At 34.0% G+C, this 26644-nt stretch overlaps 1 protein-coding gene across 3 annotated transcripts in view; it reads right to left on the bottom strand.

Moving 5' to 3' along the window:
* The window catches only part of EPHA5 (EPH receptor A5), a 351005-nt gene that overhangs the window by 23389 nt on the left and 300972 nt on the right, over window positions 1-26644 (bottom strand). For all 3 annotated transcript variants that reach the window (XM_047857341.1, XM_047857340.1, XM_047857338.1), the window contains 5 exons: window positions 20438-20505; window positions 18769-18894; window positions 17853-18038; window positions 2772-2833; window positions 1142-1351 (listed from right to left, as the gene is read on the bottom strand). In XM_047857341.1, the coding sequence (XP_047713297.1) occupies window positions 1142-1351; window positions 2772-2833; window positions 17853-18038; window positions 18769-18894; window positions 20438-20505 (652 nt within the window). The remainder of the gene's footprint in view (window positions 1-1141; window positions 1352-2771; window positions 2834-17852; window positions 18039-18768; window positions 18895-20437; window positions 20506-26644) is intronic.

Below are 26644 nucleotides of genomic sequence, written 5' to 3'. Positions count from 1 at the left end.
TGATACAATGATAAATTTTTAGCTTCACAAGGAGTTGGAACATTGAGGATATTTAACTTCATGTTTTCTTGACATTGAAAGATTTAGAATTAAACACAGTTTATGATAAGGGATTCAAACTCAAAAAGTGCAATACATAGAATGCTCCAAAAATTCTCTTACACCAATACCCACAGTTTTCCACAGAAAGAATTGTCAGATATATACCATATCGATTCAGGAAGCAATTACTTTGCTGGAAAGGGGTGCTGATTTATGCTAATTATGACAATATGAGTTAGTGGCCAACTTTCCATAAATGTGGGCTTAGCAGTTAATATAGCATGTCAGGAAAGTAATTAGGCATTAAAATACTTCCAGTGAATCAAAACTTTTTGAAGAAATAGTTATTTTATTCCCTACCATGTGAGTCCTTAAAAGGTAGGCTTAGGGGCGCCTGGGTGGCACAGTCGGTTAAGCGTCCGACTTCAGCCAGGTCACGATCTCGCGGTCTGCGAGTTCGAGCCCCGCGTCAGGCTCTGGGCTGATGGCTCAGAGCCTGGAGCCAGTTTCCGATTCTGTGTCTCCCTCTCTCTCTGCCCCTCCCCCGTTCATGCTCTGTCTCTCTCTGTCCCAAAAATAAATAAACGTTGAAAAAAAAAAATTAAAAAAAAAAAAAAGTAGGCTTAGATATTTCATTTCTGTATTTGTTTTACAAATGAGGACACTGTGGTGCAGAGAGTTTAAGCTTCCCAATGTTATACATGTTTATATATTCATATATACATATATAATATTTATTTGTTTTAGTTAGGAAATTCTCTAACTTTCTCTTTTACATTTAAAACTCTGTATGTACAATTTTCGAAGCGTTGTATTCACTCTGACCTCAAAGTTTTTGTTTTCAGTATCTGTAAGGGGAAAAAAATGAAATCTTGTGACCCATACAGTGAATACTTTACTTATTTGAGTTTAATATACAAATTTGCTGCTATCCAACCTGTAGAATGATTACATTTTTTTATCTCCCCCTCCCACCATCCCTTTTTCTCTCTGTCTTCCTATGGGAGAGGAATGTTCTTTTTACTATTTCCTTTAAACACCTTTAAAAATTAAACATGTCTAGTCTAGTGTTTCAGAAATGCATTCTGTTAGATCTTACCCTGGTGGTATAGGCTGCCTCGGGATCGTCTTCCAGCACCCTGGAAAGTCCAAAGTCAGACACTTTGCACACAAGGTTACTGTTGATTAAGATGTTTCTGGCAGCAAGGTCTCTATGCACGTAGCCCATGTCGGAAAGGTACTTCATTCCCGCAGCGATGCCTCTCAGCATGCCAACAAGCTGAATCACAGTGAATTGCCCATCGTTTTTCTGTAGAAACGATGTAGAAATATTAGTCCTGCGGCAATAATTACTGGGGGAAAATTTGAAAGGATCTTCCTTCAAGCGCCAAATTAATAGTATCACCAAATTCATATGCCATTCTTAGCTGAAGGAGAATGGAAAAAGTTATGAAATATTTTGTTAATTTTGTAACATTTACCAGTCCTCTACTTGGTCAAAGCAGATCAAGACTTTGAAATCTCTTGTCAAAAATCTCATTTAGTTGCCCTTTTCTGCATTGTAATTCCTTTACTCTCAGTAATCAGAGGAGAATGTTCATCACTCCAACCTAGCACCTGCCTTAGATGAACATGGCACATTTTTGAGGTGCTTTAAAATAAGTTAGCTGGATAGGCATATTGGAGTAAAAAAGAAGTGGCTGGAGGAGACAAAGGAGTTTCTTTAACAACAGATGGGAGAAAGATCACTGAGCAATGACCAGACAACGTTAGCATTTCTTAGAAGCTTGCTGTCTTTGTCCAAGGCACTGAATTTACTGCAGGTACATGGAATAAGGCCCAACTAATGATTAATTTGAAATAAAGGAATGATATAATCTTAAGAGACTAGAGAACTTGAAGATACGTATAAGAAATTTGACAACAGAATCTGGTAGAGTCTGGAGATTAGAAGGAAACTTTGCCTTATCAGTAGACAGCTGTCCTCTTCAATGCACCGGTCCTTGGAATAATCCTCAAGAAAGTCATTGTCCCATCACCTCGCCTAATCAGTAGTAATAGTTGCTACACTAAATGTGAAAACCTGCCAGCCTACAGGTTTAATCAGGCCTGCAAACATGTTACATTGTCCAGCACAAGCTGCTTAGTAATATAATGAGTTGCCAACAATTAAAATTTGGACACTTGCACATAAAAACAAAACAATATTTTTCCTGGGACCCAGAAGATCTGACAACATTAGTGATACCATCTATTATCATGTAATCATTCCACTGGTAAAAGTGGTGGCTGACCCTCAGATGGGTTAGAAGTCTATTGGGTCCCTTCATTAATACAGAAAAGTTGCATAGACCTTTTACACTTTTTTTTCCTTGTTCTACCTGACATTATATACTCTGAAAAACTTACTATTTGTAAAAAAGCGTCTTTTTTTTCCTTTTCTTTCCTTCTGTCTTTTTCTTTGTTTTCTTCCTTTTTCTCCCCTTTCATTTTTTTGGGGGGGAAAATTAACATATATTTAAAGAAAACTATGGGGACATATGGTTTGGATTTGTTTACATTTCTGAAAAGGACAAGTTTCAGACCAAAGTTTATTTCTGGAGTATAAACATTCTGACCCCCGAAATTTCTATTTCAAAATTCTGCTTTACAGTGACTTAATTTCAACTTCAACATCATAGCCAATATACAAATAACACTTTGAATAATTAAGTTGGTCTCAAACCTACCTTTAAAAATGTATCTAAAGAGCCATTTTCCATGTACTCCGTCACTATCATCACGGGTTTGCCTGAAAAGAAAACATGGTATGAACTGTAATGTTTTGATTTGGCATTCTTATCTAGGAAACGTTTGCCATAAGCTATTACTTCTTCCAAATTATATATATTCTTTTAAAAAACGTCCTCTTTGAGTAGCAAGTAAATTCATGACATGATGATATTTTAGTGTAATGGGAAAGTATCACAAGAATAATAATAGATTGACATTTAAGATATAAAAATACACAATTTTCAATATTAAAATCAGTTTGTCAAAAATAGTTTAAGCCTGCATTTTAGTTTAATACAGGTAATGATATAATATGCCAAATAACATCCAGCAAAGAACTGTGAACATATTTATCTTTCCCACAATTCTGAATAAAAATTCCTGTCTATCTAACTGTCCTGCATGCGACCCCTTGAATATAGGCTGTATTTTCCTAACTTTATTTCTATGTTCTTATAACTCCTTTCCTCATGGATACATCCTTTTTCCTCTCTGTCACACACACTCTCTATCAGCCCAAATTTTTTTCATTCCTCAAAACTCTGTTCTATGGCCGTTGGGTGGGGGAATGGGTTAAATGGGTGATGGGCATTAAAGAGGGCACTTGTTGAGATGAGCACTGGGTGTTATATGTAAGTGATGAATCACTAAATTCTACTCTTGAAATCATTATTACATTACATGTCAACTAACTTTAATTTAAATAAATATTAAAAATTAAAAAAAAACTGTTCTAATTTCTCTTGCTATCTGGAAACTTCTCTAGCAATCACTGTTTCATCCCCTTTCATGTCTGATATAGAAATGCAACCTACAGGTCAGCTGGACAGACTCTAAAGTCATGCTGCATGGCTTTGAATGTCAGATCAATCACTTATGATACAATCTTGAGCAAATCATTTATTATCTTTGTGCCTCAGTTTTCTCATCTGTAAAATAAGGGTATTAATGTCACCTACTTCACAGAGTTGTGGTAAGTATCCAGCAAGTCATATGGTTATGCAAGTCACTTTGAATAGTGCTGGCCAGTTAGAATTTGATGTTTTGTTATTTTATAAACTTTAACTATGTATCTATGGTTTAAATTTCTTGCTGGATATAGGTTGACTAAGAGAATAGATCATATTTTATCTTCCATAAAATTATGGCACTTTGTATATAATGTATCTGTGATACAAGATGAAAAATACATGATGAGGGGCACCTGGGTGGCTCAGTCAGTTAAGCACCAATTCTTGATCTCGGCTCCAGTCATGACCTCATGATTCCTGAATTGGAGTCCCTCACTGGGTTCTGTGCTGATAGTGTGGAGTCTGCTTCAGATTCTGTCTCTCCCACTCTTTTTACTCATCCCCTACTCATGATCTCTTACTCAAAATAAACAGATAAACTTTAAAAAATACAAGATCGGGGTGCCTGGATGGCTCAGTAGGTTAAGCGTCTGACTTCAGCTCAGGTCATGATCTCATGGTCCATGAGTTCGAGCATGAGTCGGGCTCTGTGCTGACAGCTCAGAGCCTGGAGCCTGCTTCAGATTCTGTATCTCCCTCCCTCTCTGCCCCTCCCCTGCTCTCTCTCTCTGTCTCTCTCAAAAATAAATAAACATTTAAAAAAATATAAGATCAAAAATCCTTGGGGCGCCTGGGTGGCGCAGTCGGTTAAGCGTCCGACTTCAGCCAGGTCACGATCTCGCGGTCCGTGAGTTCGAGCCCCGCGTCGGGCTCTGGGCTGATGGCTCAGAGCCTGGAGCCTGTTTCCTATTCTGTGTCTCCCTCTCTCTCTGCCCCTCCCCCGTTCATGCTTTGTCTCCTTCTGTCCCAAAAATAAATAAACGTTGAAAAAAAAAAAAAAAATCCTTATTATATGAGAAAATATCTAAAACATGATTGTTAGTTTTATCACTCCACATTGACCTCACTATATTTTAAAACATGCCCCTTTACTAATTTAATAAAAGCATGTTACATAAATTTTGTGTTAAAATATTTTTTGTTTAGATTATTTGTTACATTTGTGTTAAATTTTGGGTTAAATTATTTGTTAAATTTGTGTTAAAATATTTGTGTTTAAAATATTTTGAGTTAAGTAAAAGGATACCTTATGTCAGAAAAATTGCTATCTTAGATGTCTATTAATTAACTTTTTGTATTATGAAGAGAAACACTTAAACAATCAGAACATGTTGGGATGAGCACTGGGTGTTGTATGGAAACCAATTTGACAATAAATTTCATATATTAAAAAAATAATCATAAAATGCATTATAATTAACATAATAGCATTCTCCAGAAAAACATCTGTATTTTACTGAAGAAGTGATTAATTCAACCCATAGAATTATATATTACATATTTATTCATACAACATTATCTAGAAGTGAAAATAAAGCTATAGAAAGTTAGACAATTACATATGACAAAGAAATAAGTAGGAAGAAAAAGGATTTTTTCATGTCAAGATCACTTAAAAGTTACTATTTAGAATAATAAGGTAGTACTAATTTCTTACTCAGATAATTATCTTTTTAGAAAAAATACTTCAGAAGCAATATTCTTTTAATTGAACGTGATGAGTATATTACAAATCTAGACACATTTCTCTCTTCCTCTTTAATGTTTAGAAAAGTATTTAAAAATTTTGTCTAAAATAATTCCTTTGGCATACGTTTGTAGACGCCTACGTTTGGTGAAACATCACATATGCAGAGAACAAACACTAGAGAGGGAGAGTCATCATTTGATCTGAACCTTGAAGCCTGAAGGGGACACCCCTGTAATCAAAGGTAACATATTCCAGGAAGAAGAGGCAACATGTGCCAAGACATCTTGTCATGAAAGAACCCATCAAGCTCAAATATGGCTAAAGCCCTGGATTTTTGCTTTGTCAATTAGGAAGTGATAGGAGATGAGTTGGGAAACAAGTTTCTTAAAACCTGACTGGGCATACAATACCTTAGTAAAATAAATAAATAAATAAACTCATAATGTATTTCCAAGTGCCTGTGACAGCACAAGAGAAGAAAAGATTATGTTTTTTTTAATTAGTTTTTAATTGTAATCTAAGCCAATGAATAGAGAAGTGTTTCCAGTTTAACTTTATTTTAATTATATTGCCACACCCATTTTAATTCAACTTTTAAAATAAACATAATTGTGCTTTGGACCTTTTTAGTCACATTCTCACATCTCAGAGCCCATTTTAGCCTTTCTTTAATGTCGAAGCTCCCTCCCCCCACCCTTTTTTTTCCCCCAAACTTCACAACTAATATACTTCCTCAGGGGTAATGGCCAAAATATGTGATAACTGCTTTGGCACAGGTACCTATGTGTCAGGAGTTACACCAGCCACAATGCTGGAGTATCCTAGAATGTCCTGCTATACCAGACCATCATCCCTTCATTTGCCTGATTTCAGGGATTCAGAAGTCACCAGGGATGAAGCTGAGTGGGTATATAAAGGGGACACATGGGTAACTATGCACCAGCTTTTTATCAAACACTATAGAAATATTTCAATAAATTTACAGCTAATAGAGCCAAAGAGTGTGTACTTGCTCAACATCAGCCCTGATCCAACTAGAAGGAGGCCTCCATTTTCTGCAATCAATCGGGTTAGCTCTTTTATTTTGACTTTGACTCTCACTTACAGAAATCCAATGAGGAAACTGTCATAGTATAATTGGAATTGGAAGAACTGATTTCTAGAAGATATCCAGAGAATATAGTCTTAGCTTTTCCTCATTGGCACCTCTCAGCTCATACCATGTAAGTAGATGTCTTGTCCATCAGACTGAAACCCTGATTCTTGTCTATCATTATCTACTCTACCCCAAGACCTTTATAATTGCAGCATCTTCCCTATATTCTGACTTATAAAACTTTCAGTTTCTTTCTACTCTCTTTTTCTAGAATTTCTTCATTCTATCTACCCTCTCGTTTGTTGGACTCTCTTTTTATCATTATGGGTTAGTGGTAGATATTTAGTACTGCTCACCCAAGGTCTACTGAGTAGAAATTGGATAGAATCCCCTTATAAAAACATCTTTTTCTTGGCTAAATTTGTTCCTTAAATTCAATCCAAATTCACTAAGCTTAGAAGAAAAAATGTATACTCTAAAAAGAATGAACTGATCAGAAGACTATTGACATTGAAAAATATACATTTGGAAAGAAAAAAATAAATGATTACATTTTGGGGAAATGGGCACCTGGCATTTGTTCTATAAGATTTCCTAGATCTCATCACCTAGTTCCAAAAGTCAGATTAATTATTTATGACAGTGTAGGTTGTAATGTCAATAACAAAAATGTTATTTGAGAAATATGATAGGAAACTAAAATACTTCTCACATTTTAGAAAATGGGAGAAAAGCAATTAAAATGAATGTTTGCAAACAAGCATGATCTTCTTTTGTTGACAAGAATAAGACACTTCAGGACCCATTCGATTATTTTTCATGCTTGAGTCATTTTAATGCTAATTATATTTAGTTTGGCTTATGTTTTGTCTCAGTTCCTGCTAGCCTGAAAGAATGACATAGCAATAATTAATGTGGCTTACTCTAACCCTTGTAAATTCAATAAAACTGTATAAATCATTTTCCATTATCCAGCTCGAAGTACAAAGAGTAGATTTGCCAATAATTTTGAAAGCATATTATCAAAAATCTATATAAAAAGAGCTCATAAAGCATGTCAAAACATGATTCTAATCAGAGTGGAGTTTTTATACTACTTTATATTATTTATCAAAGACCTAACCCAGAGTCTAAGTAGTAATAGAAACACATTATTTGTGGAATTCACCAATCTTATATTTTAATAATTCAGTGTTGATAATCATAAAAAGAGCTACAATTTATGTATTTATTGAATTCTCACTTTTTATAGGGCACAGTGTTATTTTTAATTTTATCAAATTCCATAATAGTGATATTACAAAAGACTTTTTTAGAAAAAGAAGAGTGAGATTTAAAAAACAGATTGAATACATAACGTGGGTTGATGAGTACAAATATATAAGAACCAAAGTTGGGAATCGCATTATGTCCATTTGACTATAAAAGCTATTCTACTTTCCTCCGTACTATGATGCCTATGATTTCAAAATACTTATTTTAAATTTTATTTTATAATCTCACAACTATTTACTCTTTTGTGTTAATATAAGCTTGGTAATCATGACTATGGCATGATAAACTATCCAACTACTAATGACAGATCTGGTAGGAATTTAGCTTCTCTCAGTAAATAATATATCCTTACATATGACTATTACTTATATACATTCTGAGTGGTCTGAAGTGTTATATGGTGAAATAAATGGTCTTGGATTCTATTTAGTTATTTTTTTAACATTTATTTATTTTTGAGACAGAGAGAGACAGAGTATGAATGGGGGAGGGTCAGAGAGAGAGGGAGACACAGAATCTGAAACAGGCTCCAGGCTCTGAGCGGTCAGCACAGAGCTCGACGCGGGGCTCCAACTCATGGACCGCGAGATCATGACTTGAGCCGAAGTCGGACGCTTAACCGACTGAGCCACCCAGGCGCCCCTCTCAGATTCTATTTATATGAGGTATCTAAAGGAGTAAACCCATAGAAACAAAAAGTGGAAAGATTATTGCTAACACCTGGGGAAGGAAGAAAGGAAAAGCTACTCTTCAACCCGTATAAAGGTTCAGTATTATAAGACAAAAAAGTTCAGAAGATCAGTTGTGCAACATTTTGGTTATGAATAACAATATTGTACTCCCACTTGAAAATTTAAGATTGATACATAAAAAAAAAATTGAGTTTGTTTCCTTACCCTATGATTTTTTAGTGTTAATGTCTACCACAAATCCAAGAGAGGAGAGAATATGCCATCCCTGGTGATGTAATCTTTTTCCATAAGATATCTTAAAGTTAGCTGGAACAAACTTTGGGGAATCATTGATCTTGTCCTTGCTTTTCAGAGCATTACCCCAACAATAGGCACAGCTATCATCTGGGAGCTTGTTGGAAATGCATAATCTTAGTGCTCAACCTGATCTACTGAAGCAAATTCTGTTTTTTTTTTTATTAAAAAATGTATTTAAATTCAAGTTAGTTAGCATTGAGTGTAGTATTAGTTTTGGGAATAGAGCCCAGTGATTCATCAGTCATATATAACACCCAGTGCTCATTCCAAGAAGTACCCCTCCTTAATGCCCATCATTCAGTTAGCTCATCCTTCCATGCCCCTTTTTCCAGAAACCTTCACTTTATTCTCTGTATTTAAGAGTCTCTTATGGTTTACCTCCCTCTCTGTTTTTATCTTCTTTTTCCTTCCTTTCTCCTATGTTCATCTGTTGTGTTTCTTAAATTCCACATGAGTTGAAGCGTATGATATTTGTCTTTCTCTGACTTATTTCGCTTAGCATAATACATTCTAATTCCACTCACATTGTTGCAAATGGCAAGATTTCATTCTTTTTGATCAACGAGTAGTATTCCATCTTCTTTATCTCTTCATCAGTCAATGGACATTTGGGCTCTTTCCATAATTTGGCTATAGCTGATAGTGCCGCTATAAACATTGGGGTACATGCGTGCCTTCAAATCAGCATTTTTGTATCCTTTGGATAAATACCTAGTAGGGCAATTGCTGGGTCTTTTTAATTTCTTGAGAAACCTCCATACTGGATCCAGACTGGCCGCACCAGTTTGCATTCCCACCAATACTTCAAATTCCACATTTTAGCGATATCCTCGGATGCACATAATTTTGAGAAACAGTGAACCAAGCCGCATCACAAAAGTTGCAGCTAAATCTGGGCTTATTATTTTATTTGCTTTGGTACCACATGTTTTTTCTAAAACCATTAGCTCACCAGTACACACTTGATACCACTTAGGGCTCCACACAAGAGCATTTGATTTAGAAGCATCATAATTCACTGGAGAACAACTGTCACTGGGTTTCTCTTAGAGATATTTTACAAGACTTATAAATAATGAAATGTAAGCCTGTACTTACATATCTACATTTTTATTTCCCTCTGTCATTCTATTTGGGTTATATTCCAGTTAGTATGAACACTTGCAGCTGTTTGAAATTACTTTTATTTTGACCCCAAGAGAAACTTGAGATAACTCAGATATCATGATTCAATTATTAATGGTTAATGGTCAATGAGAAAATGGAATCTGGAGCTTAGGGTAGGAATAGATAATGCTTATTAAGGGGGTAAGGAAGGGAAGATAAAGTATGGGGCAATTAGTAGGGTACTCATAGGGGCACCTGGGTGGCTCAGTCAGTTAAGTGGTAGGACTCTTGATTTCAGTACAGGACATGATCTCACGTTTTTGTGAGTTAGAGCCTTCCATCAGGCTCTCTGCACTGACTGCGCTCATGGAGCCTGCTTGGAATTCTCCCTCTCTCTCTGCCCCTCTTCCATTTGAGCTCTCTCTGTCTCTCTCAAAATAAATTAGTAAAATTTAAAAAAAGGGGCTCTCATATTTTAATTCCATTATGGTCCTTAGTTGTTGGTTAACACTTTAGGGAAAAATAATTTATAACACTATATAATTTTAATTTGGTGAAAGATGATAAAGTCAAAAGTCTACATACATTACCTGAGATGGGATGATGAAAATACCAAATGTTTCTATAAATAAAAATTCCAAACTTTCCATAATATCCTCTTTTATTTCAGATTGTGTACACTGATAGAAACTTTTTCATCAGATGCTCATTTCTAAAATTAAAAATGAATTGGAATTGTTCTGACATTAGTGAAGGTAGATAATTACTTTTGGATTCAGAAAATATGGACTTTTCAGAGGAGGTGGGAATCCAAGAATTAAGAAATCTGACAGCTTTGTTTTATTAATGAAAATACTTTAAAATACAGTGTTTAATTTACTAATAAACAGTTATTTATAGTAATAACAATTTATAGTAATTACTAATAAATAGTAATTTATTAGCTTTTGTTTCTATATTCTATAAATGTTTTTCAGATGAGCAGGATTTAAATACCAGGAAGAGCACTTGTAAATATCTAATAATTATTTTTCATATATTTTTTCAACTTCTTTTTATGTCCTAACAAATAAAAACAGGTATTGAATTAATGAGCTGGCTTTTATGTCTATTTCAGCTGTAAATATATTTCCATCATGGTTTGTCACTGGTTCATAGAATTTGTTTCATTTCATGAAATGGATGATGCAAAATTCAAGCATTCTCATACTTCAAACATTTTCATTTTTAAGTCCATCTTCAGACAGAACATCAGGCATTGGATCCTTCTCAAATATAAGTGGTTCGAAACTAAGCTACTGATTACCAACCACAGCCTTGCTCCTCCCAGACTTTTTCCTGTAAATGGCAACTCCTCTCTTTGAGAAACTAATGACAAATAATTTATAATTATTGTTGACTCCTCTCTTTTTCTCACACTCCATATCTGAATCACAAGAAGTCTTACTGTAATTGTCTTCAAAATATCTAAGAATGCAACTACTACTCTCCATCTTGCTAGATCAGTACCCTGATCTAATCCATAAGGAGGTCTGAATAATGTCAGTAGCTTTCCCATGGTCTCTCTGCTTGGACATTGGCTCCTACCATCTACACTTAATACAGAAGCCTGACTGATCCTGTTAACATTGATAATAGACTCCATCACATCTTGGTTCTAAAGCCTGCAAAGATCAGATTAAGAGATGGTCTTGATAGGGACCAAAGAGGGTGTGTACTATCTATCCTCCTGCTCTACCTTCAGATTAGCTTCCTCCAGACTCCTCTCCTTCATTCCACTGAAGCAAAAATGCCCTTGATATTTTTGAGTATCCCATGAAAGTTCCATTTGAGACTTGTGGCTCCTTATTTCTATAACATTCTGTTCCTAGGTATCTGTAAGCCCACACCTTCACTTCACTCAAGCCTTATCAGAGAGGCTTTCACTAAATAAAATAGAAATCATTAACCTTCAGTAGAAGCAATCCCTAATTCCTTCACCTAGCTTTATTTTCTCATTAAATGTATCATGAATGTATTTATTAACTTAATTTCTGTCTCCCCCACCCAAAATAAATTTTATAAAGGCAGGAACTCAGTCTCTTTATCTCTGCTGTATCATGCTGATCAATATTTATAGACATGTATTATGTGACCAATTAATATCTTTGAATAAATAAATGTTTGTCAAGTGTATACTGAATGATAAAATATGAGATTGGTAATGTGCGCTATTTAAGAGCTTGGGTTTGGAAATTATGTAAAACTCTTTTAAAATGTGGCATTATCATATACTAGTTTTATGTTACTGGGTAAGGTATTTAATCTCTTTAAAGTTAATTTTTCCTATCTGTAAAATAAGAACAAATACTTTTGTCTAAAAAAATACATTATTTTGCACATTAGAGATAATATAGAAGGAGAATTAAGCTCAGTAAATTTTTAAAGTAATGTTAATGATTAGTAGTAGTAATAACTGTTATATGCAAGATCTTGTGAAAAGATTCTCAAAAAATTTCCTTCATATGAATTTTAATTTTTTTCTAAACAATTGTGGTTTTAAAGAATAAAGTTTTAACAATAAAATACAAACTATATATCACTGTAGCTAGTTTTAACTGTTTACAAAACTGCATTAAGTCATCTACTCATTTAATATCATTCATGTCTAGCCCTGTGATAGAGACTGGGGGGGGGTATAAACATGTATCAGTTTCAAGAAGCTCATTTTGTAGTACGGATGATAAAGCATGTAGAGAGATAATTATGATATCATGCATAGCAAGACAAAGTGCAGAGCAATGCAACTAGAGTGTATATGATTGTCTCTGGCTGAGAATTTATTCATTCAACAAATATATGAAATGCTACACATTCCCAGCACTGATCTAGGAACACCAGGTGAGCAAGATAACAAAACTTCTGCATTTAGAGGCTTAAATTCCAATGTAGGACCAGGAAGCTTTCCTTTACTGAGCTATTTGTACAACTGGGAAGTTTTCTTTTACTGAGCTATTCAACACTATTTAGTGATTACTGTATGCAAGGCAGACACTGAGGATAGAAAGGAAAATGAAGATAAATGACACCGATCTAATGGAGAAAGCCACATTTGAATTAATCTTGAAGGTCAAGTAGAGCTGAAGAAAGTGGAGAGGACATTCTAGGGCTGAATGAAGTGTTTCAAAGGGACAGAACAAGAACTAGGTAGAGTTTTTCTGGAAAGGAAATAGTGGAATGTGAGTCATGGCCAAAATTATACCAGGCTAAGCAACAAAGTATATGTTTTTTGCTTCGTTTATTTGCTTGTTTGGTGATTAAGCATCAGAGGAAAGCAGTGATTAAGTAAAATCTACCTTGGGATAGTATGTATGGAGGGGCTAATGTGAGAAAATACAAAAATAGGAAGACTTGTTTGAAGATTGCTTGAAATAGCTCAGGATAATGTATAATATATAATAAAATCGAAGTGACTTTATAAGATAGAATGAAATACTATAGTTGAAGGTAATTACAAATTTATAAAACAAGTCAAGAATTGTCTGACAATGTAAATAATTAATTGTCATTGAAGGTGCCATCTACTCAGATGTAGAAATAAAAAGAAATAGGGAGAGATTTCTCTAAAGTTCCTTTAATATTTTGTTTAAATTGATTAATTTTACAGAAGAACTAAACTCGTTTGTACTTGATCCTGGATTAAGAAATATAACTATGAATCACTTTAAGATTCAAAAGAAACATTCCTTTAGTCAACTTCGATAATAATTTCCAGGAGTATGGAAAAATAAGTCTTAAAGAACTAAAGATGCTGTGATGGGAAAATTTGATATTTTTATTTTATTTTTTAATCTCTTTAAATAGTAAAAGTTGGTCCTGTATATATTACATGAAAGCATACTGCACTGTGAATAAGTCAATTAAGGCAGGGCCTGTGGGTTTTTTACATCATTTCTCATGAAATCTCTCTAGAATATATAACTGTTTATGATATGCCCTATTTAACAACACATCAGAGAAGGAATTTGAATTCAGGCCCATGTTTCTGGCACATAGGGCAGTGATACCAGAAAGATGAAGGTTTGTGATGACATCATCCATAGAAGTGCTACTTCAGACTCCCTCCCTCAGCTTCAACCAGAAAAATAACACGATTCAGTTGCACTTATGTCTCATTATCTGTGTGCTGCAGGTTGAGAATAATTGTTGAATAAATTAGCATCAGATCAGAGAGCATGAAATTAAGGACACAAATAAAGTGAGTTGCAACATGGTAAATTAAAAACAAGTTGAAGACTTCCTCAGTTGAACATCAAGAGGTACATTTATTAAGGGGAATGCAGTCTGAGTTCACATAGAATATAAGACAGAATTATTTTAAATATTTTCCTTTTGCTTCATGCGTATGTGTAGTTTCAGGGTAGCAACATCAAACAGAACATTCAATTAGGAGACTAGAAATTTCAAATCTGTATTCCCAACCACAGTACTGTTTTTAAGACCAAAATGTACAAAATTTAGGTAGGATCATTTGTTGATAGTGACACTTGCTTTTAAAACAAGGTTTTCGGGGCACCTGGGTGGCTCAGTCAGTTAAACGACCCACTCTTGATATTGGCTCAGGTTATGATCTCATGGTTTGTGGGATCAAGCCCCATGTCGGCCTCTATGCTGACAATGTGGAGTCTGCTTGGATTCTCTGCCCCTCTCCTGCTCTCTCCTTCTTTCTCTCTCGAAATAAATAAATAAAAATTAAAAATGAAAATAAGCACAAATAAAGGTTTCAAGTGCATATAAAGTACATGACAAATTTATTTTTTAAATGTTTATTTAGTTTTGAGAAAGTGTGAGCAGGGAAGGGGCAGAGATAGAGGGGGACAGAGGATCTGAAGCAGGCTGTGTGCTGACAGCAGAGAGCCAGCTGTGGGACTTGAACTCATAAACCATGAGACCATGACCTAAGCCAAAGTTGGATGATTAACCGACTGAGCCACCCAGACATCCCAGTATGTGACAAATTTAGTTGACTTAATATAAAAGATTTAGTTATCTTAGTTTGTCTCAGTCAGGACCCATTCACATTAAACAAGTTCTGTAATAAATCAGGAGTCTATAAAAGTAGGTAGTATTAGTTATAATTATTTTAGGGTATTGTCCACTAGTATCTAATGCATTAACTTAGATTAAAATAAACATACCACTATACCTACATAAACTACTATAATTACCTGCAGATTTTTTCACATATATACCTAACACAAAAATATATCTGAATTTAATCTGTACAACAATCTTACAAGTTAGGTATGACCTCCCCCTTTTTTTGGTGATATTGAAGCTCAAAGTGTTTAAGTAAGGTGCCCATGGATTCGTTTAGCATTAAGTGTAATAGGCTTACATAAATTTATAGGACATTGTCTTTATCTTTGACAAGCAGACCTTTTTTAGGTAAGAGTTAAAAATATATGCAAAACGGAAAAAATTAAATGAAAGATCTGAGTAAGAATTTTGGACATAGGAAGGATCATTATAGACATTTGCAAAAATTTGTACATTGGCACAGTGTTCAAAAGAAGGACGGATTACTTCATGGTGAAGTGGTGAGAGATTGTCTCATGGATGTGATGAGATTTGAACAGGATTTTGAAGGAACTGAAAAGGTAGTAAATACAACGGTGTAAATTTCAGAGGAAGAAGCAATGTAGGCAGATCAAAATATCAAGCATGTTAAAATGGACTAAAAGACATGGCATATGAAGGAGTTCAGAGCACAGGAACAGATATAATGGGAAAGTGATACCTATATATCTGTTAGTACCCTGCCATGCCTGTCTGAAACTTTATCTGTATTAATTCATGTCCCTTTTACATCGCTAGGAGCTATTCTTATCTCTTATCATTGATGAGGAAACTATGGTTCTGAATGTTTAACTAACTTGTGCAAAGTTACATCGTTTATGGCAGAACCAAAATTATAATATATGGCTAGATCCATAGTCCATGTTCTTGACCACTATGCAATACTGTCTTCCATAGTAATAATAGCGACCGGGCACTGTTCTAAACATTACATTCATTATCTGAACTCATTCCAGAAGGTAGATTTGCTGTCTAAGAGCTTCACATTTCCCATGGGTAATAAAAATTAATGGTTAGAGTTTATTTGAGGAAGTTAAATTTGGCAGCCGTATTAAGGGTGTGATGAAGACATGACATGTATTCAGTATTTGCCTACTATTATTATCATGAATATAATTAATAACTACATTTTATATTAGATAGTATCATTAATGCATAGGAAAATATAATAATCACTTACTATTATAATTCTTGAACCTATAGTATCTGGCACCACATGCTATCACTGATGTCCTTTTAAAGTCCTTTTCCTCAGATAAAATGTGGTCATGTCCAAATTCAGATTTCATTTAATTGTACTGGTGGCCATTTTTTTTCCACGCTGTATTCTTATTTCAAATATTCCTGCTCATTCATCACTGGGTATAAGTTTTGTAAAATATTTAATTTCTTAGTTACTAAAAAACCATACTTTTCCTTGTTCTCTACCTGTCTTTCTCTCGTCCCTGTCTCTCCTCTCATCTCTCTGTAAGAACCTATTTGTTCTGATAAGAATTAAGGATGCCCTTGCTCCAATAATACCCTCTTTGGATTACTGTCAAGGGGACAATAATGTATGGGCATGTACTCAAATGGAAGAAGAAACACATCTAAATTTTGAAGAAGCCCACATGTCTGCAGGTCATTTTATTCTTATACTACATTCCTCCATGAGAATTTTTACTGGAAGTGTGTATTTCTTTTGAGACACGGGAAAAAAACAATCTCCTAGTAATACAAGCTGATTCAAAAGTTCAGATAATCAACAACACAATAATGTTACTGTGGTCTGTTTTAGGACTTTTAAAGGGATTCTACATTCTCATCTGTGACCTATTGTGAATATATGATGATTTGGGAATTCACTCATTATTTACCAGGTAAATATTTTGAGTTGTTTCTTTTGTCTGTGTTGCAAAAAAGTTGTATATTGTTTCTGCTCTGTTTTCCATATTTAAAAATTAAATAAGTGGATATCCAACCCACTTATGTCAATAAGTGACGGAAGTCAATACCCAATCAAATGAAATTACTTAGTAGATTCACAGCATTTATTGAATACATATTGCTGCTATGCATATTTGGCACATATAATTTAAAAATTGGTTAACAGCAATGGGAAGGGGAACAAATTATTGAAAGCAAGTCTAAAGAATATTCCCTGATAAAATTTCTAGATGATTTAGAAAGTGGTAGGAAGGGTATGAGGGACAAAGGAAGGAATGAGAGCACATAGACATAGCAAAGACTAAATGAATTTAAATAAAATAAAGACCTTAGGTCACTCGAAAATACTTTATTGGATGGCTGAAAAATTACTGGAACTCTTTATACTGGGAAGCTCGCCACATAACCACATTAATGACACACATACACGTTTAAAACAGATGTGAAACTCTAGATATTTTTGAGTACAAATTAGATTTTCTTTAAGAAAATAATTAATCTCAAGGAACTTTTCCAGTTGTCTGTGGCTGACTGCTGCTTTCCCTAAAATTATTAAACCACCTATGGTTATAGTAATCCTATTAAATGTTAAACTTCAATGCCTCAATCAAAACATTGAAGTTAATATTTTATTAGGATAAAAAGTGAAGAGTCAGAAGAAAAAGCAACGTTGATACATTTACGGCTCCTTTAATTTGGATACATTTTTCTCTGGCAGTGAATTCATAGTACAGGAGTTAATACATATGTTTTGAAAAACTAAATAGAAATTCAGGTTCATTGATGATCAATGACTTTGACAAAACTCTACTAAAATACAGGACAATTAGTATTAATGCCAATTAAATTGTTAATAACATTACTGTGGCTATTTTTCTTTTTATCCTGAAATTAATAATAACCTAATAGAAGAAACCCAGATGTTCATAATACATGCAAACACACACACACACACACACACACACACAATTTGCTACTGTACTTACTTTTGGTCACAACACCTTCTAAGTGGATGATGTTAGGATGATCAAACTGCCCCATGATACTTGCTTCGCCCAGGAAATCTCGGCGTTGCTTTTCTGTATAGCCTACTTTGAGGGTTTTGATTGCCACAGGTAATTCCCTTTTTCCTGGAAGTTTCAACCGTCCACTACAAACTTCACCAAATTCACCTTGTGATAAAGATGAAAAAAACCCCACAAACTCATTTCAAATCCTTACTCTATGAATACACTAAAGCCCTATTAAGGTAGAGACAAAACAGAATTGAAATGGGAGTCCAACTTTGTTATCAGGGTTAAGAAGTGGTGTTTTGGGAAAAATCGTCTACAGGTGATCATTAAACACTCTGGGGGTTATTAGCTTCATTCATCTCACCTACAAAAACCTTAATGAAAACATTAGAAAGAAATTAAATGCAACTGATTGAAAATCACTCGCATCTTCCTTCTGTGTCTACACTAGCAGTGCCTTAATTACTGAGAAGGGAAAAGGAGAAAAGTTTAGAGCAGGACAAAAAGGGAATAATTTCAAGGAAGAGATGACTCATAAATAGAGTATCTGAGTGTTAAATTATGTAAATAGTTTTGGGCATTACAGATTATATATGGAATGAAAGAAACAGTAGATGATAAAACACTATACACTTTATAATGTATATAAATATGTATAAAATATACATACCTTTGCTACTTTATTTATTTATTTAATAAAGCAAACATTTGCTGGTTTAAATATGAGCTCCACAGAGGGAAGCATTAAAATATGATCAATTACCTACCACTTTGAAAGCAAGTCGATTACAAAAGATTAAAAACATTCTTTGTTAGATCAGGACATTGACATATTACATTCTATAATATAAACACAACTTAAAAGTCCAAGTTAAACACACTATTGTACCTGCTCCAATAACTCTTTCAATGGTGATGCATGAAGCTTCTATCTCCTTGGCAAATTCATGGACAGCTTGATTGGGATCCTCATAGGTGTGTGGATCAATATAAGTTCTTACTCCTGGCAGTTTAACTGGAAACGTAAGTGTGCATTGAAATATAAGTGCTTGTGATGAATGAATGGAATCACAAACATTATTAACATGCACCTCTGGCTTAAATTCCTAACTCCTAGAAATGGCCAAGCTGTAAGGACAGCCCCTCTCCTGAGTTATAGGAGTCATTTGTACAGCTATGTCACTTACATAATTTTAAGAAATCTGGATTGTTGGCCTGTGCAAGAAATGCATATATGACAATATATTTGAAAAGGCACATCACTGATGTTCAGAGAGTCAGTGCCTGAGACAAACTAAGATAATTTTTTTTTACTAAACTTGGCAATGAAATGTTAGTGAGTTATTTGTTGCTTTGTTATTCTGTTTCACTTAAAATGCCTTCACAGAGGGGCACCTGTGTGGCTCAGTCAGTTGAGCGTCTGACTTCCGCTCAGGTCATGATATCATGGTGTGTGGGTTCAAGCCCTGTGTCGGGCTCTGTGCTGACAGCTAGGAGCCTGGAGCCTGCTTCAGATTCTGTGTCTCCCTAACTCTCTGCCCCTCCCCTGCTCACACTCTGTCTCTCTCTATCTCTCTCTCTCAAATAAATATTTTAAAAAAATTAAAAAAAATAAAATGCCATCACAGATGGTTACTTTTGGTTTCACAAAAAATAATTTAAAATATTTTTTCTGGAGCTTTGATCCAGTAAGACTGACACAGAACTAAAAGAAAAGTTCAACTTGTCATACCTCTGTTACTGTGTGACTTTATACAAGACTCTAATGTTCTATGAGGTTCAGTTTCATCACATTTAAAGACTACCAATTTCACAGGGTCTTTTTTTTTGAGGATAAATACCATTAAATAAGATGGGAACTATGATAATAGACTCAATATTTTGCAGCATGAATTATGGCTTTAATGGCTTTGATTTTTATAGTCACAGGAGAGTGACAAAAACACAAGAAATTCTTCTTGTAATTTACTTAACAAATCAACTAACACTGTACTATTTATTAAGAATGCACATATTAAAATACCATTAATTAGAACTCATTTAGGCTAATTTATAATGCATGTTATAAAAACTTGATTTTCTGCGTTTTTAAAAAGGATAGTCTTTTTCAAATCATCAAATGAAGGTTATTGCTACCGGATCTGCTCAGGGAAATTCTTGCTATCATGCTAGAGGAAGAAAAAAAATACTGAGAAATTTTCTTCATTTAATCTGATGGTGTTATTGAACCATAGATTTCTACTGACTGTGTTGCAAGAAATTAGAATCGACCTGGAAATTTGGTTTGAAATATAACAGCTTTTTATATTGATTGAAAACATTTTTTTAAGTAATTATAATGAAGGTATGCTTTAAAAAATCTAATAAACCATCCAGCTGTTGTCTAGGGTCAACCAGCAGTGCCCCCAAACCCATATGCTTTATGGAATGTAACATAACACATTGTTTTAAACAAAATATTTTGGTCAGTTATTATATCTCCTTGTCTGAAAATGAACTAAAATAACAATAAAATCTCTTCTATTTTGTTTTCTTTTGATTTTTCACAATTTGCTTACTGTGCCCATTATGAAAATGCATCTTTTCCTCTTCTGGATCTTGCTTTGCTTTGCTGTAACCACACCGCCTGGAACAGAGTAAGCTACAATTAGCTACATCTCCAAGTGTTGAATCACGTGAAGCCCAGAAGCATGAAACGCAATTGAAATGAGTGCAGCCCTGACTGATTTTCACACCAGCAGCGTGTAAAAACACCAGTCCTTCTTTTGGATGAGTCATATTTCCCAAACCAGCGTCTCTCACTCTTGCCCAGATATCACGGAGAAGTCTGAAGCCATCCAGACCCATTTAAAACAAACAAACAAACAACGCCCCCCCCCAACCCTTCTTTTCACCATACACCATACACCAGACATGTTTCTGTTCTTTTTCATTCTTAAATTTTTTTGTCACCTCAGAATACTTTTTACATAATGAATTGCCCAAAATAGTTTCTATTGAATTAGTATCTTACTCTATCATTTTTTTTTCTCTTGTTTTGGAGTTTTGAAGTAAAGTTGCTCTTCTCCACTCAGTCCACTTAGATCACTACCAAATTTACTGTAATCTGCCACTTCTCTCAGTTCAGCCCCACTTCCCAAATTTTATTCTCTCCTGTTTTACTCAACTACTTACTAATTTACCAGTCTTTGAAACCTGCTCTTGTTGCTGAAAAAAAAATCTGTGCTTGGAGGTTCACTAATGAGAGTCACCTCATGACTTTATCTTAGTCTTTAATTATTCATGATGGACTGAAATCTCTACTCCTTTTGCGATGCTTCTTACTTCTCTCTTCTACCGTCAATCCATTCATTTCCGTCCATTTAATTAATACCTCTATTCTGATTTAATTCTTTTGAAAGTTACACTCTTGTCCCTCATAGCTTTATTTTACAGGAGTATTCCACTGGCATACAGACTCAATAGGTCTGAAAAACAAATCAGTATATTTCTCTTTACTTTCAATCTTGATCCATTGCCTTCTTTGCCTGTTACTAACATTGGCAAGGCCTTGGCCCCTTTAAGAACAAAGCCATATTCTCCTGTACTTCACAACAAATTAGTTGCCAAATCCCAAGCATTGTATAACGTAAAAGTCTTACAATTCATCTCTTCTTTTTCATTAGGTCTACTGCTTCTTCAATTAAGGCTTTGTTATTTTTCTTTTGGATTGCAGTAAGTGCCTCTGAACAGATGCCCCTGCATTCTGTAACTGTTGTCCTAAATTCTACAAGACATGGCTGTAGCCAGATTACTGTAAATAAGGTACCTTTCTGTGTTGTTAGCTGTCTCCTGCAAAATCTTCCATAAAATAATAAGGTGTGGATTCCTAAATATAGCCCTTATGCATATTTCCTACACTTTCTCTGTTATCTTCAAGTATACTGAACTATCTTCAGGTCTTCAAGATATTTCCCCATGTTTCCACAATGTGCATATGCTGGTTCCTACACCTAGGATGCTGTTCGTAACAATTTTCAGTTATCAAAGTCTAGTTCAATTTTTGCCTCCCTCATGCTTTTGTTTCTGATACCCCAACATAATGCCCTATTTCCCAATAGCTTTCTGAACCCAATAGCTTTCTGTACCCCTCTCACATTGTGATTCCCATTTCAATGCAACATAATCATTTCAATATGTTTTCTGGGTCTCTTACTCGTTGTCAGTTTCTTGAACGGCAGAAACTAGCATTTACCTATAAATTTCTGCAGTGACCCAGTGTCTGTCTCAGAGTTGGCACCAAAAATATTTGTCACATTGATGAATGGATACATGAATGAATGAATGATATTTTGATTGCGTCTACACAATGACAAATGTTTGGAGAAGAAATATGCTGATGAATACTAAATTGATGTGGTACATGATTAACCATACAACATTAAAACAACTGACAAAAATGAAAATATTTAAATTACTTTTAGTGAAATTCTAAGGAAGTGAATTTATTCTTCATAAGCTCCATAACAAAATTGAATTTATTAAAAACAAAATTTCCATTTATTTCTACATAAAAAATATACAGCCAAAATGGCAGACTGACAAAATATTTTCATTACAAAGTTGGTTGAAAACTACTATGTGATGTAAATGAAGTGTTCAATCAACATATACAAACGAGGACTCTTCCTTGTTTATATATTCTATGTTATTTCTTAAATATGTCTCTATTTTGATGGAAAAATAAAACCTATTTTATTCTATATCATTTCCTAGTACATAATTACATATGTATTTTACAAAGTAGATAACACAACCCATCTTTGTGTCATTTTTGAAAGAAAAATACAATTATTTTTGTTTTATCATGTTGAAGAACTGGCAATTTACTAATAAAATACAGCTAGTGAAATCTGAAGAAATTTGAAGTAATAACTTAATAGATATGCTGTTCTCAGGTGAGGAAAAATACACAATGGGGATCTGGTGGCTTTTCAAATTTTACTCATAACACTTAGATAGCTGCATTAGTCATCCAAGAGTCCTTAAGACATCTTGAATCAACTTACTGCAGTGAAATGGAGAGAAAAAAAAATACATAAAATCATACTAAAATTATATTTTGTGCAAAATTTATTTTAATGCATTGTTCATAATTTTTCTAGATACTGTGTTATTCTTTCAATCTTTAATTCATGTGTCTCTAGAGAGAAGTTACTGTTACTTTTGAAAATCAATGTTCTAAATAAAATTGTGTGAAATCATCCCGAGATTTATGTTATTTAAATAATACTGACAAAAAAACTTTGTTAGAAGAATTCTAAAGAGACCTGAAAAGTATACGAGTTGTTTCAGTTTACTTTAGAAAACAAACATCCAGTCTACCTTCTACTCTCCTACCTTCAAAAGAAAAAAAAAAAAAGAAAAGAGCTTTCAAACCTGTATCGTCAAATAGTCTTTATCATTAAATAAGCCTCATGGATGTTTAAATTGCATGCAGGTTCCTCATATGAAAATGGAAATAAAACCTTGGATCTCATCTAAAAAGGGATTTGGGAATACCTTGGTGAGGACTGGTTAACATTTTAATACCTAGGGTGAGAGTCAGGAGGGCAATAGAAAGGAGTTATTTTTGACTATGGGCATCTCTGGAGCTCTATAACATATACGGCTGCATGTCACATTAACATATAAAATTAAGTTCTGGAACCCCCCAAAGCATCATTAAAACAAGCCTCAACAAGATACAGCAAGTAAAAGTGCAGCTGGCAGATACTGGCACCAAGCAGCGGCTCAGCCTCACTAACAAAGCATTGCAGGATGCCTGTTCATTCAGCATCATCGTCTGTACCTGCTCCAGATGCATAATTTTAACCCATCAGACAAACAGTCAATAAATATGCCATTCTGTACATAAATTATGCCTCCTACCTTCTGGAACTGATTTTTTTTTTCTGAGTGGAAAAGAAACCGTTTCTTCATTTTGCTCCATATCACAAATTTAATGAGCTTTGATATCATTGTACTAAAAATATCTTTAGTGTTTCTAGTTAGAGGAATCATCTTCTAGTCATTTATACTTATTTTCTCCTAGAGAACAATATCACCTTATTGTTTAGTAGTAGAGGTGGGCATGAAAAATCATATTAAATGTAGGTGTAATTCATAATCATTAATTAATATTTATTAAAAAGTCCTAGCGAGACAGTTAATAGGTAAATATAACAATGACTTTATAGGTCATTTAGAAATCAGTCTAGTTTCTCCCATACTTACCCTAAGAATTTGGGTAATGCATCCTTGATGATGTTAATCCTGATCTTAAAAATTTGGCCCCAACCATGACATCAAAATTTGGATATCTGAGATTTCCATAATACATGAAAGAGTAAGCAATAATCTTTATGTATGTATGTATGTATGTATGTATGTGCCAATGAGTAATTTGGTTCTTGGATGGAAATTAAGAATTTGATGATAAATTAGAGGTATGAATATCAAGCCCTCCTGAGTCCCAAGCAATGCAGAGAATCAGTAATTTATTAAATGGCACCCTTATGGCCAATGAGGAAAGATGAGTGAATGCAAGAGCCAAGGGAGATCATAAATCCTTGCTCAACTATAGCTTCCACAGAATCAGAGTTTTCCATTACTTTTGCCTACAGATAAACACTGAAAAATCACTTTTCTTTCCCCACTGAATTCTAAATTAGGTGGGGAGGGGTGCAATGATGGAAGAAAAAATAGTTCTGCAGTTTGATTTCTTTAAAAGAGTGAGCATATGCAGTCCCTAGCTCAGAAACGGAAACTCTGATCTTGTTCCTCTATTTTCCAGATTGATTAAGAAATGCTTTACCTATATTTTAAAGGAAAAATATTCTTAAGGCAACAAATTGTAGCATACACAGAGGCAGTATGTTTTGCTTACGGAAAATAAAATCTCCTTGTAATTTAAATCTCTTTAAAAACTGCATTTCTCCATATATGCACACTTTCTTATTCATACATAATAGTGACCTCAACCACCATGTAATGTGTAAGACTTTTATTGCTGGAATCTTAAAAAGCATAAGTTACATATTTTGAGGAAATAGTCTGACTTTTTCACTTCAGGATTCTCTCCAACTGAACAAAAGTAGTTTTAATAAAAGCTCAGTTAATTCAGCCTCATAAAATAAAGAGGTATATAAACATGAGTTTATTAATATATCTAATGAATAATGGAAATAGGTTAGGTTTTGTTTTTTGGGACAACATTCTTCAATAAGAATGTGAATTGAAAATGTAGTGAAATGCGACTTTGGATATTTAGGCTGTATTGCTGGCAGGATCTTGACTCTCATTCGTATAGTTCACATTGGTGTATTAGAGTACTGTGATTTTTGAGTTCCTTAAAGATAGATTTCAGTTATACAAACAGTGCAAGTGATCCATTATTGTTTACTGAAAATTCTCACACATACTTTTCGAGAGACAAGGTACTCAGTTGAAAATCACACTTTCCTTGGGATATGGGAATGGAATGATGATACCACACAAAACAAGGATCTAGCTTGCAAGGTCCCATCTCACATTCTATCAAGATACTAACCACTCTGTGATTAAAGTCAGTATGAGACACTAACTTATTTCTTATTTTATGCCTTACATACCATTTGTAATTTCTACATTTTAAAAGACAAAGAAAAAAGAATACCTTGGAAATTACACATTCCAAAATAGTATAGTACCTATGAATTTGTAAACTTTTCATGAAGGAACTCTTCAAATCATTTTAGAATTAGCAATACGAAGACTTGTACAATTTCCAATACCTCAAAACACTCAAAGATGAATTACAGACTTTTCAATATTGAGTTGAATTTTAATTGACTTAGAATTTTGATATAAAAACACATTTCATAAAGTATGACATGTGAAGATTGTCTCCCTGTTTTCAGTAAATTTTGTTCTAATGTGAGAGTAAGTAATATCTCTTAATTTTTAAACTATTTCATGGGTATGACCACTGAATTTCTCAATTAGAGTAGGCCCACTGAGTAACCCCTATCGTCTGCGGTTCTACAAGTATTATAAAAAGGGATTTTGGAACAGTTCAGAGTTGTATTTTACATAGGAAGCCTTCAAATGGAATTGGATATATTATATATATATATATATATATATATATATATATAGTAAGCAAGACTCGCATCTGCCTTCTATGAGCACTTTAAATAGGGTCTAGAATTAGAAGGCATAATTTTGTTTTCTGTCTCTTTCCTAAATCTATAAAATGGGATAGTATTTCCACATTCCTCCCTGGCAGAAATGTTGTGAAGAGGAATGAAATAATCTCTGTTGCACGTATATAAAAATAAAAATTTGTTTACTTCAAATTTTAAGAAACTTTCACTTAATATAGAGAAAGAAAAATAGTTTATTGAAACATTAAGACAATGTTCCAATGTAATTTTGTGATCTTTTTGGTCAGAGAAATTTGTTTTGGTTTTGGTTTTGGTCTTAATCTCTGCATTATGAGAGAAGCTAAAGTTTTCCCCCTGTATCTCTGATTAATAATATTTAAAAAAACTCTTTAAAAATGACACTGATATCCTAAAAAAAAGCACAGGATAGGTAAATGAACATTTAATGCTTTGTTTTTGGAATATAAAACTCCATTTCTCTTGCCACATGAACACTTCAGAAAAAATAGTAAGTGGTATACGAAAACACTTGAAAAGCATGAAAACTAATGAATGAAGAAAACAGTCTAGCATATGTTTGAATTTAAGAAACACAAGAAA

Source organism: Prionailurus viverrinus, chromosome B1 (genome assembly GCF_022837055.1).
Source record: "Prionailurus viverrinus isolate Anna chromosome B1, UM_Priviv_1.0, whole genome shotgun sequence".
In the NCBI taxonomy this organism is placed as follows: domain Eukaryota; kingdom Metazoa; phylum Chordata; class Mammalia; order Carnivora; family Felidae; genus Prionailurus; species Prionailurus viverrinus.
Note: the sequence above shows the minus strand (reverse complement) of the source record. Positions and strands in the feature narration are given on the sequence as shown.